Here is a 15,532-nt window from a genome sequence, read left to right on the forward strand (position 1 = left end):
TGATTGCTTCCTACCATCCTGTATATCTTTCCTTATAGGAAACATTTCTGAAACCTGTTGATACAGTCACCTTTCAGCAGTTTTCTTTGTACAGAAATGACATGCTGTGTGACGGATGGGTACATGGAAGGGTGGCACTGTTGGTTGATCAGTATGTGCCCACCCTGTTGCCTGGAGAGACATATGATCAATTAGACCTTGATGCTGTCATTGAACATTTGCCATCTCCCTTTTTCATCCTGTGGGACTTAAATGGACATCATCACCTCTGAGAAAGTGCTGTTATTGATAGGAGGGGTCACTCTGTAGAGCATATGCTCTCTGATCACAACCTTTCTCTTTTCAATACTGGTTCTTCTACTTACTTTCATGCACCTAGTCAGTCCTTTACTGCTAATGATCTCTCAATTTGCTCCTCTTCGTTATTCTTCCATTTTTCATGGAGGGTTGACAGTAATCCACGAGGCAGTGATCATTTTCCTATAATCTTGAGAGAAACTGGCCATGGTCAATGCCACCCGATCTGCGTGCCCCGGTGGAAGCTGGATCAGGCAAAATGGCCCTCTTTCACTGCTCTCGCAGAACTTTATCCTGCCATCAATAGACGACTGTGTGGCAGCAGTAACTGACTATATTTTACAGGCAACTACTCAATGTATTCTTAAAACCTCGACACGTTTTCCACTGTATCCTCGTCCATGGTGGAATCCTGCCTGCCACATGACACGGAAAGCTCAAAAACAGGCCTGGGATACTTTCTGTAGCTATCCCACACTCTTGGACTGCATGGCTTTCCAGCAGGCCTGTGCACATGCTCGGTGGGTAAGATGTCAAAGCCAGAAGGAATCTTGTATTAAGTTCACAACCAGCATATCTTCTACCACCAGTTCCAAAGTCATGTGGGACAAGATTCGAAAGGTCAGTGGGCAATATAATTCTGTTCTCCTCTCGATCTTGCTCTCTGATAGCCAGGAAGTAGCTGATAGCCAGAGCATTGCCAATACTCTAGGTGAAAGTTTTGCCGGGTATCTAGCACTTCTGCTTCTTCTTCCACCTTCTTCGCCATCAAGACTCGAGCAGAGTGATCACCTCTTTCCTTTCGAGCTGATTGTCTCTATGACTATAATAGTCCCTTAATACTGGTGTAAACTCAAACTGGCCCTTTATCAGTCTGGCAGTACATTGGTTGGACTTGATGATATACACTACGACATGCTGTACTATCTATCTCCTGCTTCTCTTGCTATTCTTTTGACTGTTTTTAATCACATCTGGCAGGAGTATGTTTTTTCTGATGCCTGTTGCCAGGTTATTATCCTACCTTTCTCTAAGCCTGGGAAGGATCCCAAGAGTCCTTCCAACTACAATCCAGTTGCTTTGACAAACTGTCTCTGTGAGACCTAAGAGAGGATGGTTAATGCTCATTTTGTTTGATTTGAGGAATCAAACAACTTTCTCTTGCCCACCCAGTGTGGGTTCCGACGACAGTGCTCCACCATGGAACACCTGATTTGACTTGAAACATCAATCAGAGAAGCCTTACTCAAATGACAACATCTTGTATCAGTATTCTTTGACATTGAGAAGGCTTATGATACAACATGGAGGTATGGAATTTTGCGAGACCTCCATATATATGGGTTACATGGCCATTTGCCCATTTTTATTAAAACGTTTTTAATGGACAAGAGATTCCAAGTTCATGTGGGTTCGACACTTTCCCATTCTTTTCTACAAGAACTTGGAGTCCCTCTGGTCTCTGTTCTGAGTGTCACAGTTTTCAGTATGAAACTTAATTCCATTTCTGAACAACTCCTTCATACTGTTGCAAAAGGGCTCTGTGTCAACGACTTTCACATCTCATGTCAGTCGTCGAACATGAGGTGTGTTGAGTTGTAGCTACAGACTGCACTGCCCTCAATCATTTACTGAAGTGGACCACAGCAAATGGCTTTAACTTCTCTTTCTCTAAAACCATTTGACCTATCTTTAAGTCATCTCAGAGAAGTATCTGCTCCTGATTGGAAATACTGTCTGCTATTTGCTGAACATCTTTCGAACCATCCTTCCATTCCTATTTATACAGATGGTTCAAAATCAGCTGACTGTGTGGGCTCTGTCATGGTTTGTTGTGGTTCAGTGGTTACACACAGAATCCCTCTACAGCTTCTGTGTTCACTGCTGAACTGTATGCCATTTCTCTTGTCCTGGACCACATAGACGCTAAGCAGTACTGAAACTGCACTATTTATACTGACTCGCTTAGTTCTCTACTGGCCCTGGAATTGCTTCATGTTGGTTCATAACCTGTTCTCACTGATATTCAAAACTGACTGACCCATTTCTCTTTAACATCTACTTTTATCCAGTTTTTTTTGGATACTGGGCCACGTTGGTATTCGCTGGAACAAGCTCACCACCACTGCAGCTAAGTCTCTCTTCTCTGGCACTATCACCACTGTGCCTGTTCCATACATGGACAATGGTCCTATATTCAAGGCTTGGCTCTGTACCAGCTGGCAGTTGACTTGGAGTGAGCAATGCAAAAACAAGCTTTTCCAAATAAAACCCTGTATTGGACTTTGGCCGTCTTGTTCCCGTAAGGATCGGAAAGAGGAAGTTGTTCTAACTAGACTATGTATTGGTCAAGTTTTTAACTCATTGTTTTCTTTTATCTGAGACTGATGCACCAGTGTGTAGTTTGTGTAACACTCAGATCACAATAAGTTACAATTTGCTTTCTTGTCATCGTTATGATTCACAACAACGGCACCATTTTAAGGATGTTCTATCCCAAGGTTTGTCCATAATGTTAGACAGTGTTATTGGTGATGGTGACTCTGTCCACCTTGGTAGTGTTTTTAGTTTTTTAAAGGCCATTAATTAATCTTTTTAATGTCATTTAAGTTTTTAATTTGTACATTACACCTGTTTAATGTGGCTCCCTTTTAAAAAATCACAGTTTAAGTTCAATTTGAAATTAGAAACTGACCGTAACATTAAATAACTTGGAACCAGGACTAGAAAGGCCAACTTCAGGTGACTGACGGTGGTTTTTGTACTTACCTGTTAGTCTTTCGGTGAGTTATGATAATTACAGTTACACTACAGAAAGTCCTTTACAACTTGTATTAACTGTAGTTTTTCTCTTACTTCTGTAGACTAAATGTAAATATTGGTTTTATACTATCTATATATATTGTTGAAAGTTTGTTTTGTTTTACCTTAATTTTCTTTTATGAATTTTACTAAATTTACTTTTAATTTTTTACCAGATGTTTGAGACAGATAGGCCTAGCTAGCTTTGTGCCATACAACACTAAATCAAACAACCAACCAATAAAGTTGCATCGTTGTTTGTTTGTGAAAAATCAATTGAAGCTTACAAGATTATCCAGAGGATTGATAGGATGAAGGCCATTAATTACCACTGCCACCAAAGATGTATGAAGTTGTGTTTTCACCCCTGTGCATGTGTTTGTCAGTTAAATTTCTAAAAACAGCTGAACAGAGTGAGGTGAAAGTTAGAATGCAGTGAAGCTGTCTTATATGAAATCCCATTCTGTTTTTTCCACTACTTAAATTTGGTTCCTCTCATTAAAAACAAAAACAAACAGTGAACCTTTATCCATTTTTATCCCAAAGATAATCTTAAGTTCAAGTTATCATCACTTTTACTCGTGTTTTTCAAGAGAAAGTACATTAAGAGATCTTCTGTCCTCATTCTTTCATCTTCAGTCATTGTAGTAGTCCTTCTCTGAATCCAGTTTATCTGTTGATTAGAGCTCATCTACACAGCTAGAAACACCCTAAAGTTTAATGTAATAATTACTAGTTATGTCCTTATTGCTGTGATTAATATGAATAAGGAAAAACAGTGGCACAAAAGTAATTCTTGAAGATGAAATAAAAATACATCTCAGAATGGCTGGTATGGGTATTAACACTTACTGGTAAGGAGAGAACAGTGTTTTGACCTTCCTAGTTCATCTTCAGGTTAACAAAAAAAAAGTGAAGATGACCTAGTGATACCAACCATGCTGAGATACAATGACAAAAGGTTTAATAGAGATCCAGTTTGACTGGAGTTTCTGAGTAACATTTTGTTTTCCTTATCCTTCAACCCAATTAACTATTCTTTATTTAAACTTCATCAGTGTGATTTTCTATACTAATTAATTTTCTGAATGGCATCCTCATAGTGTTTCAGCCTCTTTAGTGGAGCACATTGACTGATATACCTGTAAATAAAATTTGTGATATGTTTATCTGCTGTATAGAAATATACCTTGGAAGCAGTAAGATTTTCAAGCTCTTCAGTTTTCTTTCATGTAGGTATTTTTCTTTAAAATCGTAATTGTAGTTCTTATGACCATATTAATCCTCAAATTGCCAACTTTGAGTGTAATTCAGTACCAGCACAATTACAGTATTGAGTAATTTTGTTTTTGTTTCTCCCAGTACTTGGTATAAATAACTGACAAAAAAAAATTATTGGGTGTATTCACTCATTTTTCATGTCAAATATACAGAAATTCCCAGCAGTAGTTTATAAAATTAAGTGCACTATCAACAGTACCTTTGTTTAATTTTTTTTAGAGCACTATATGACATCAGGGAAACTGTAGCCAATAAAATCATGAACCCATAAGCTATTCGTTCTTTACATTGTTTAGGTAGTAATCTTTTGTTTTCCGACTCGTGGGAAATTCTAAGGTTGTTTATGGTATTTGTTTTTTTAATTACATTTCAGATGAATTCTGTGATAAAATACATTTCCCTTTCAACCCTTGTGCTTCAAACTTCTAGTCTAGTTTTATTACTTCGCTACTCCAGAACTGTACCTTCAGTTGGTGGGCGGTACTTGAGTTCCACTGCTGTCGTTCTTTCTGAAGTGTTCAAGATGATCACTTGTTTGAGTCTTCTTCTTTCCCAGAGTGGTAATATGTTTTTAAACTTAAACTGACTATAATTTGTTCATACAGTACTGTTGTTTGTTATTTTATTAGAGTTAATATTGCAAATTGACTTGTCATTTTCACATAAATGTTTTATTTTTTCACGATTGAGATTTGATATAAATATAAAAATTAAAAATATATTTTTGCTGAAAATTTTATCATGTGGACAAATCATCTTTGTCCACAATTAAGTTCTGGAAAAATATTTATAGGAACATGCTAGAATGTTATTTATGCTAACATTTAACACATTATTAGTGTTAATATTTCATGTTTATAAAATTAAAACTTAACTGAAATATGAAATGTTGGTTTTAATTATTTATTAAATTGCAGACAATACACACGTGTTGGTCATTCACACTATTATTTATGCTATCAATCAGTTTTAGATATCTATGTATGTGATGACTTCTTCAGGGATTCATAAACACATGTGTAATGAATCATGTCTTTAGATTGATTTTCAGCTTCCAGTAGATGTATAGTTAAAAAAATATACGAATGCTTAACATGATTACTTTGACCTTCTACTCAGAAGAAAGTTATAGCCTAAAATTTGATTCACTGTAGTCTTTACGAGCATCAAAGTAAAACTTGCTTTATATTTAGCCATAAACAAGTTTTTAATAGAAAATATCTTATTTTAAAGATAGTATAGTAAACAGTTTTTCATTTGAGAGTAGCTGGTTTTGTGCTTACAAAATTAATGATATTTTTTCATTAAACAATTTGCACAATGTCACCCTTATTTGGATAGTATATTGCCCCCTAGTGGCTTAATAGTAACTGTGTTGTCTTCTAGTGCTAAATATCAGGTTTCATCACCTGTGAGCAAAGCAATCCAACCCAGTGTGTAGCTTTCTGCTTAATAAACACAAGTTTATTAACACTAGTAATTTTGTTGATGTAAATTCTGGACTCTGTATAAAGTGCAACAGTATTACTGTCAGATGTCTCAACTCTACATTGTGAAGTTTATTAGATTGTCTTTTCAGGAAAATGTTAACATTTTTATTAAAAACTAGTTATATTTATTAACCACAGGTAAACATCGATATAAAACGCATCGATAAAGAGCGATAATCAGTTGGGAGCGATGGGGTCTTAGGCCCCAAATTTTTTTGGGTTTCTACAGAGGCCGCCACTTAATATTACCACTGCTTAATGTAATCAGCGGTTAATGTGATCAAAAACCAAATCCACTTCAATCTTTTTGTATGGTTTTCACGCCGCATATTGTGATCAAACCCTGGCCTGCATGTAATAATTCCTGGCTCTGTCAACTGCAGTAAAGTACATAATCTGCCAGTCATAGGATAGCTCTCAGTGCGTAGGCAAGAAGTATCAAAACTTTATTTTCATTAAAACCACAAGTCATCCTTGATCGACCGATGGATGACGAAGGATGAGTCATATACACTCATACACCAGTGACAGTGGCATGAAGTGCTGCAAGCGATAGCGTCAATGTTGAAACCATATAAATTTCTAAGAAACAGCTCGCTCCCCAGAAGCTTTCAGACGAAATAGTTTCTTGGAAATCTGTGACGCCAGCTATTCCCTTTTATTCTAATATCGCCGAATAACTGAAAGGTCTTGTAACACCAGCTCATAGGCAGAATTTCGTCGATCGAATCAATTTTGTCGTGAGTGAATGGGATAGTGACCATCCGTGGCGACAGACTGCGATTTTCATATTTTTTCAACATACAGCGTATTTATACCCATGGAGAAGAGAGGCACCAAAAGGAATGCTCACACGGTACAAGAGAAGATACAGATTGTGCAGCGAATCCGAACGGGAAGCAAGGACCAAGATTATGAAAGAAATAGGAGTTCCAGAGTCTACACTTCGAGGTTGGCTGAAGAATGAAGATCAACTGAGAGAATTCTGCAACCAGGTAGACAGAATGACAGGACTACAGAGGAAGAAAGCCAAGACAGCAGCAGACCCAGCAGTGGACATGGAAGTTTATGATTGGTTTGTGAGACTTCGAGCAGACAACATTCCCATCTCAGGACCCATGGTCCTTGCAAAGGCAGAGAAGACCTACCAGCAACTATACCAGAAAGAAGATTGGCAGCCCACCCATGGATGGCTACAGAGATTCAAGGAGCGCACGGCATCAACCAGATCAAGATTTGTGGAGAGGCAAAGTCGGCAGATATAGCAGCAGCAGTGGAATTCATCCCTCAAGCAGTGGGCCGAGATTGACGAAGTAGCACCAGTTACCCAGCCACCCCTCACAGATGAAGAGATCCAGAAAGCAATAGAGAACCCAGCGGCAGCACCCACAGATTTTACCACTCCAGATGAAGAAGAAGAAGATGACCCCATTCCAGAAGAACTCAGGAATTGCATCACCTCAACTCAGGCAGTACAGTACACAGAACAACTTCTATATTGGGCAGAACACCACAATCTAGGAATTTGCAAGATACTACAGATCCAGGACCTAATGAGAACTGCAGAAGAGGATGCGGAACCAAGGAGGAAGACAACAGACACTTTTGGAGGCTTTTGAAAGAAAGAAGACTACTGAGTAACTATAAATTTGTGCATTTCAACTTGTTTTATGTGCTTACTATATTTTATTGTTATTAAATTTTTGAAAATCCGTTTTGTTTCAGTACTGAATTGTATTTTAAACTTTGCCATGACATTTTTTATCTGGTAATTATTTGGCTTCAGTTTGTACTTAGATTTTAATAATTAGTAAATAAATTATCAAAATTAATTACTATATGTATTAACTTTTAAAATTGAACTAATTTTAATCAGCGTCTAATCGTAAAAACGATCACATGATTGCTCTGACAGAACTACTTTTAGAATATCAGCCCCCATCAAAGTAATGAATTCGATAAATTTCTTTAGAATTCTGCTTTTTACATTTAATTTCAGTCTTAAAATTGAGTTTAATAAATAAAAATAAATAAAAAAAATGCTATATCATTGGTGTAAGTAGTTTTGTTTGTTTTTCTTTATTTCACTACAAAACGCGTAAATTTTGCATTATCGCTCACCCGAGGGTCAAAAAAATATATAATCAAATCGGTATAAGGCGCAATCAGATACAACGCGGTTGAATTTTTTGGACCCCAACTAGCGCCTTATATCGATGTTTGACTGTACATTTCCACTTGTTTTTCACTACTGTCCTAGGTTTAAAAACAAACTAGTTGGTTTTCATCATGTTTCAAATTTAATATATTTTTTAATGTGATTATAATCAAGTTTGTAAAACCATTTTCTCTATTATGATTTGTTTCTTGGAATATATGTACAGATATGGCACCACTTTAGTATCATTTAACAACATTATAAAGAAACAGTATAAAAATATTTATATGTGTGAACCTGACGATGACCGAAGAAGGTCGAAACGTTGTTCGCTCTTCTATGTAAAGTGTTTTCTCAGCCCAAAACGAGCCGTTTTTGCATATAAATTTCTCAACAAGTGGGTTTCTCGTCATCACTGAGTATAAAAATATGAAAAACTAGTATAAATTATTCCATATGAAAGGATAATTATAGAAAAACATACATATATGAACATCATAGTTTGCTGTTACATGCTTTAAAAACTCAATTATTATTAATTTGAAATATTTGATTCAATTAGTATGATGTCGCAACTTATTATATTGTCCTACATACATTGTATATCACATATATTTAACAAAATAAGCTGCCCTTGGTGGTTTAGTGATAAGTTTATCTTGTAGTGCTAAAATCCAAGGTTTGATTCTCTATGGTGGGCATAACACAGCTCGTGTGTGTGTGTAACTTTACACTAAAATAAAGAAATAAACAAAATAAATATCCACAATCCAAACTGTTTAATATAGTTTATAATGACACACATTTGTTTGAAGAATGAGGTATGTTATCCACAATCCAAACTGTTTAATATAGTTTATAATGACACACATTTGTTTGAAGATTGAGGTATGTTATCCACAATCCAAACTGTTTAATATAGTTTATAATGACACACATTTGTTTGAAGAATGAGGTATGTTATCCACAATCCAAACTGTTTAATATAGTTTATAATGACACACATTTGTTTGAGATTGAGGTATGTTATCCACAATCCAAACTGTTTAATATAATTTATAATGAAACACATATGTTTGAAGATTGAGGTATGTTATCCACAATCCAAACTGTTTAATATAGTTTATAATGACACACATTTGTTTGAAGATTGAGGTATGTTATCCACAATCCAAACTGTTTAATATAGTTTATAATGACACACATTTGTTTGAAGATTGAGGTATGTTATCCACAATCCAAACTGTTTAATATAGTTTATAATGACACACATTTGTTTGAAGATTGAGGTATGTTATCCACAATCCAAACTGTTTAATATAGTTTATAATGACACACATTTGTTTGAAGATTGAGGTATGTTATCCACAATCCAAACTGTTTAATATAGTTTATAATGACACACATTTGTTTGAAGACTGAGGTATGTTATCCACAATCCAAACTGTTTAATTTCATTTATAATGACACACATTTGTTTGAAGATTGAGGTATGTTATCCACAATCCAAACTGTTTGATATAGTTTATAATGAGACACATTTGTTTGAAGATTGAGGTATGTTATCCACAATCCAAACTGTTTAATATAGTTTATAATGACACACATTTGTTTGAAGATTGAGGTATGTTATCCACAATCCAAACTGTTTAATATAGTTTATAATGACACACATTTGTTTGAAGATTGAGGTATGTTATCCACAATCCAAACTGTTTAATATAGTTTATAATGACACACATTTGTTTGAAGATTGAGGTATGTTATCCACAATCCAAACTGTTTAATATAGTTTATAATGACACACATTTGTTTGAAGAATGAGCTATGTTATCCACAATCCAAACTGTTTAATATAGTTTATAATGACACACATTTGTTTGAAGATTGAGGTATGTTATCCACAATCCAAACTGTTTAATATAGTTTATAATGACACACATTTGTTTGAAGAATGAGGTATGTTATCCACAATCCAAACTGTTTAATATAGTTTATAATGACACACATTTGTTTGAAGATTGAGGTATGTTATCCACAATCCAAACTGTTTAATATAGTTTATAATGACACACATTTGTTTGAAGATTGAGGTATGTTATCCACAATCCAAACTGTTTAATATAGTTTATAATGACACACATTTGTTTGAAGAATGAGCTATGTTATCCACAATCTAAACAGTTTAATATAGTTTATAATGACACACATTTGTTTGAAGATTGAGGTATGTTATCCACAATCCAAACTGTTTAATATAGTTTATAATGACACACATTTGTTTGAAGATTGAGCTATGTTATCCACAATCCAAACAGTTTAATATAGTTTATAATGACACACATTTGTTTGAAGACTGAGGTATGTTATCCACAATCCAAACTGTTTAATATAATTTATAATGACACACATTTGTTTGAAGAATGAGCTATGTTATCCACAATCTAAACTGTTTAATATAGTTTATAATGACACACATTTGTTTGAAGAATGAGGTATGTTATCCACAATCCAAACTGTTTAATATAGTTTATAATGACACACATTTGTTTGAAGATTGAGGTATGTTATCCACAATCCAAACTGTTTAATATAGTTTCTAATGACACACATTTGTTTGAAGAATGAGGTATGTTATCCACAATCCAATGTGTTTAATATAGTTTATAATGACACACATTTGTTTGAAGAATGAGGTATGTTATCCACAATCCAATGTGTTTAATATAGTTTCTAATGACACACATTTGTTTGAAGAATGAAGTATGTTATCCACAATCCAATGTGTTTAATATAGTTTATAATGACACACATTTGTTTGAAGAATGAGGTATGTTATCCACAATCCAATGTGTTTAATATAGTTTATAATGACACACATTTGTTTGAAGACTGAGGTATGTTATCCACAATCCAAACTGTTTAATATAGTTTATAATGACACACATTTGTTTGAAGAATGAGGTATGTTATCCACAATCCAAACTGTTTAATATAGTTTATAATGACACACATTTGTTTGAAGATTGAGCTATGTTATCCACAATCCAAACTGTTTAATATAGTTTCTAATGACACACATTTGTTTGAAGAATGAGGTATGTTATCCACAATCCAAACTGTTTAATATAGTTTATAATGACACACATTTGTTTGAAGATTGAGGTATGTTATCCACAATCCAAACTGTTTAATATAGTTTATAATGACACACATTTGTTTGAAGAATGAGGTATGTTATCCACAATCCAAACTGTTTAATATAGTTTATAATGACACACATTTGTTTGAAGATTGAGGTATGTTATCCACAATCCAAACTGTTTAATATAGTTTATAATGACACACATTTGTTTGAAGATTGAGGTATGTTATCCACAATCCAAACTGTTTAATATAGTTTATAATGACACACATTTGTTTGAAGATTGAGGTATGTTATCCACAATCCAAACTGTTTAATATAGTTTATAATGACACACATTTGTTTGAAGATTGAGGTATGTTATCCACAATCCAAACTGTTTAATATAGTTTATAATGACACACATTTGTTTGAAGATTGAGGTATGTTATCCACAATCCAAACTGTTTAATATAGTTTATAATGACACACATTTGTTTGAAGATTGAGGTATGTTATCCACAATCCAAACTGTTTAATATAGTTTATAATGACACACATTTGTTTGAAGAATGAGCTATGTTATCCACAATCCAAACTGTTTAATATAGTTTATAATGACACACATTTGTTTGAAGATTGAGGTATGTTATCCACAATCCAAACTGTTTAATATAGTTTATAATGACACACATTTGTTTGAAGATTGAGGTATGTTATCCACAATCCAAACTGTTTAATATAGTTTATAATGACACACATTTGTTTGAAGATTGAGGTATGTTATCCACAATCCAAACTGTTTAATATAGTTTATAATGAAACACATATGTTTGAAGATTGAGGTATGTTATCCACAATCCAAACTGTTTAATATAGTTTATAATGACACACATTTGTTTGAAGAATGAGCTATGTTATCCACAATCCAAACTGTTTAATATAATTTATAATGACATACATTTGTTTGAAGAATGAGGTATGTTATCCACAATCCAAACTGTTTAATATAGTTTATAATGACACACATTTGTTTGAAGAATGAGGTATGTTATCCACAATCCAAACTGTTTAATATAGTTTATAATGACACACATTTGTTTGAGATTGAGGTATGTTATCCACAATCCAAACTGTTTAATAAAGTTTATAATGACACACATTTGTTTGAAGAATGAGCTATGTTATCCACAATCCAAACTGTTTAATATAGTTTATAATGACACACATTTGTTTGAAGATTGAGGTATGTTATCCACAATCCAAACTGTTTAATATAGTTTATAATGACACACATTTGTTTGAAGATTGAGGTATGTTATCCACAATCCAAACTGTTCAATATAGTTTATAATGACACACATTTGTTTGAAGATTGAGGTATGTTATCCACAATCCAAACTGTTTAATATAGTTTATAATGACACACATTTGTTTGAGATTGAGGTATGTTATCCACAATCCAAACTGTTTAATATAGTTTATAATGACACACATTTGTTTGAAGAATGAGCTATGTTATCCACAATCCAAACTGTTTAATATAGTTTATAATGACACACATTTGTTTGAAGAATGAGGTATGTTATCCACAATCCAAACTGTTTAATATAGTTTATAATGACACACATTTGTTTGAAGAATGAGGTATGTTATCCACAATCCAAACTGTTTAATATAGTTTATAATGACACACATTTGTTTGAAGATTGAGGTATGTTATCCACAATCCAAACTGTTTAATATAGTTTATAATGACACACATTTGTTTGAGATTGAGGTATGTTATCCACAATCCAAACTGTTTAATATAGTTTATAATGACACACATTTGTTTGAAGAATGAGGTATGTTATCCACAATCCAAACTGTTTAATATAGTTTATAATGACACACATTTGTTTGAAGAATGAGCTATGTTATCCACAATCCAAACTGTTTAATTTCATTTATAATGACACACATTTGTTTGAAGATTGAGGTATGTTATCCACAATCCAAACTGTTTGATATAGTTTATAATGAGACACATTTGTTTGAAGATTGAGGTATGTTATCCACAATCCAAACTGTTTAATATAGTTTATAATGACACACATTTGTTTGAAGATTGAGGTATGTTATCCACAATCCAAACTGTTTAATATAGTTTATAATGACACACATTTGTTTGAAGATTGAGGTATGTTATCCACAATCCAAATTGTTTAATATAGTTTATAATGACACACATTTGTTTGAAGATTGAGGTATGTTATCCACAATCCAAACTGTTTAATATAGTTTATAATGACACACATTTGTTTGAAGATTGAGGTATGTTATCCACAATCCAAACTGTTTAATATAGTTTATAATGACACACATTTGTTTGAAGATTGAGGTATGTTATCCACAATCCAAACTGTTTAATATAGTTTATAATGACACACATTTCTTTGAAGATTGAGGTATGTTTTCCACAATCCAAACTGTTTAATATAGTTTATAATGACACACATTTGTTTGAAGATTGAGGTATGTTATCCACAATCCAAACTGTTTAATATAGTTTATAATGACACACATTTGTTTGAAGATTGAGGTATGTTATCCACAATCCAAACTGTTTAATATAGTTTATAATGACACACATTTGTTTGAGATTGAGGTATGTTATCCACAATCCAAACTGTTTAATATAGTTTATAATGACACACATTTGTTTGAAGAATGAGCTATGTTATCCACAATCCAAACTGTTTAATATAGTTTATAATGACACACATTTGTTTGAAGATTGAGGTATGTTATCCACAATCCAAACTGTTTAATATAGTTTATAATGACACACATTTCTTTGAAGATTGAGGTATGTTATCCACAATCCAAACTGTTTAATATAGTTTATAATGACACACATTTGTTTGAAGATTGAGGTATGTTATCCACAATCCAAACTGTTTAATATAGTTTATAATGACACACATTTGTTTGAGATTGAGGTATGTTATCCACAATCCAAACTGTTTAATATAGTTTATAATGACACACATTTGTTTGAGATTGAGGTATGTTATCCACAATCCAAACTGTTTAATATAGTTTATAATGACACACATTTGTTTGAAGATTGAGGTATGTTATCCACAATCCAAACTGTTTAATATAGTTTATAATGACACACATTTGTTTGAAGAATGAGGTATGTTATCCACAATCCAAACTGTTTAATATAGTTTATAATGACACACATTTGTTTGAAGATTGAGGTATGTTATCCACAATCCAAACTGTTTAATATAGTTTATAATGACACACATTTGTTTGAAGATTGAGGTATGTTATCCACAATCCAAACTGTTTAATATAGTTTATAATGACACACATTTGTTTGAAGATTGAGGTATGTTATCCACAATCCAAACTGTTTAATATAGTTTATAATGACACACATTTGTTTGAAGAATGAGCTATGTTATCCACAATCTAAACTGTTTAATATAGTTTATAATGACACACATTTGTTTGAAGAATGAGGTATGTTATCCACAATCCAAACTGTTTAATATAGTTTATAATGACACACATTTGTTTGAAGACTGAGGTATGTTATCCACAATCCAAACTGTTTAATATAGTTTATAATGACACACATTTGTTGGAAGAATGAGGTATGTTATCCACAATCCAAACTGTTTAATATAGTTTATAATGACACACATTTGTTTGAAGAATGAGGTATGTTATCCACAATCCAATGTGTTTAATATAGTTTATAATGACACACATTTGTTTGAAGTATGAGGTATGTTATCCACAATCCAAACTGTTTAATATAGTTTATAATGACACACATTTGTTTGAAGAATGAGGTATGTTATCCACAATCCAAACTGTTTAATATAGTTTATAATGACACACATTTGTTTGAAGAATGAGGTATGTTATCCACAATCCAATGTGTTTAATATAGTTTTTATGACACACATTTGTTTGAAGACTGAGGTATGTTATCCACAATCCAAACTGTTTAATATAGTTTATAATGACACACATTTGTTTGAAGAATGAGGTATGTTATCCACAATCCAAACTGTTTAATATAGTTTATAATGACACACATTTGTTTGAAGATTGAGCTATGTTATCCACAATCCAAACTGTTTAATATAGTTTCTAATGACACACATTTGTTTGAAGAATGAGGTATGTTATCCACAATCCAATGTGTTTAATATAGTTTATAATGACACACATTTGTTTGAAGAATGAGGTATGTTATCCACAATCCAAACTGTTTAATATAGTTTATAATGACACACATTTGTTTGAAGAATGACGTATGTTATCCACAATCCAATGTGTTTAATATAGTTTATAATGACACACATTTGTTTG

At 33.0% G+C, this 15,532-nt stretch overlaps 1 protein-coding gene across 8 annotated transcripts in view; it reads left to right on the top strand.

Annotated features, from left to right (window-relative positions):
• LOC143248448 (UDP-N-acetylglucosamine transporter-like) overlaps positions 1-15,532 on the top strand; it is a 62,856-nt gene that overhangs the window by 3,315 nt on the left and 44,009 nt on the right. For 7 of the 8 annotated variants that reach the window (XM_076496815.1, XM_076496816.1, XM_076496814.1 and 4 more), the window contains exon 2: positions 4,754-4,940. In XM_076496815.1, coding sequence (XP_076352930.1) covers positions 4,754-4,940 — 187 coding nt within the window. Of the gene's footprint in view, positions 1-4,203; positions 4,332-4,753; positions 4,941-15,532 lie in introns of those variants that run through there. The other variant, XM_076496813.1, reaches the window with a different exon arrangement.

Source organism: Tachypleus tridentatus, chromosome 4 (assembly GCF_004210375.1).
Source record: "Tachypleus tridentatus isolate NWPU-2018 chromosome 4, ASM421037v1, whole genome shotgun sequence".
Classification (NCBI taxonomy): Eukaryota; Metazoa; Arthropoda; class Merostomata; order Xiphosura; family Limulidae; genus Tachypleus; species Tachypleus tridentatus.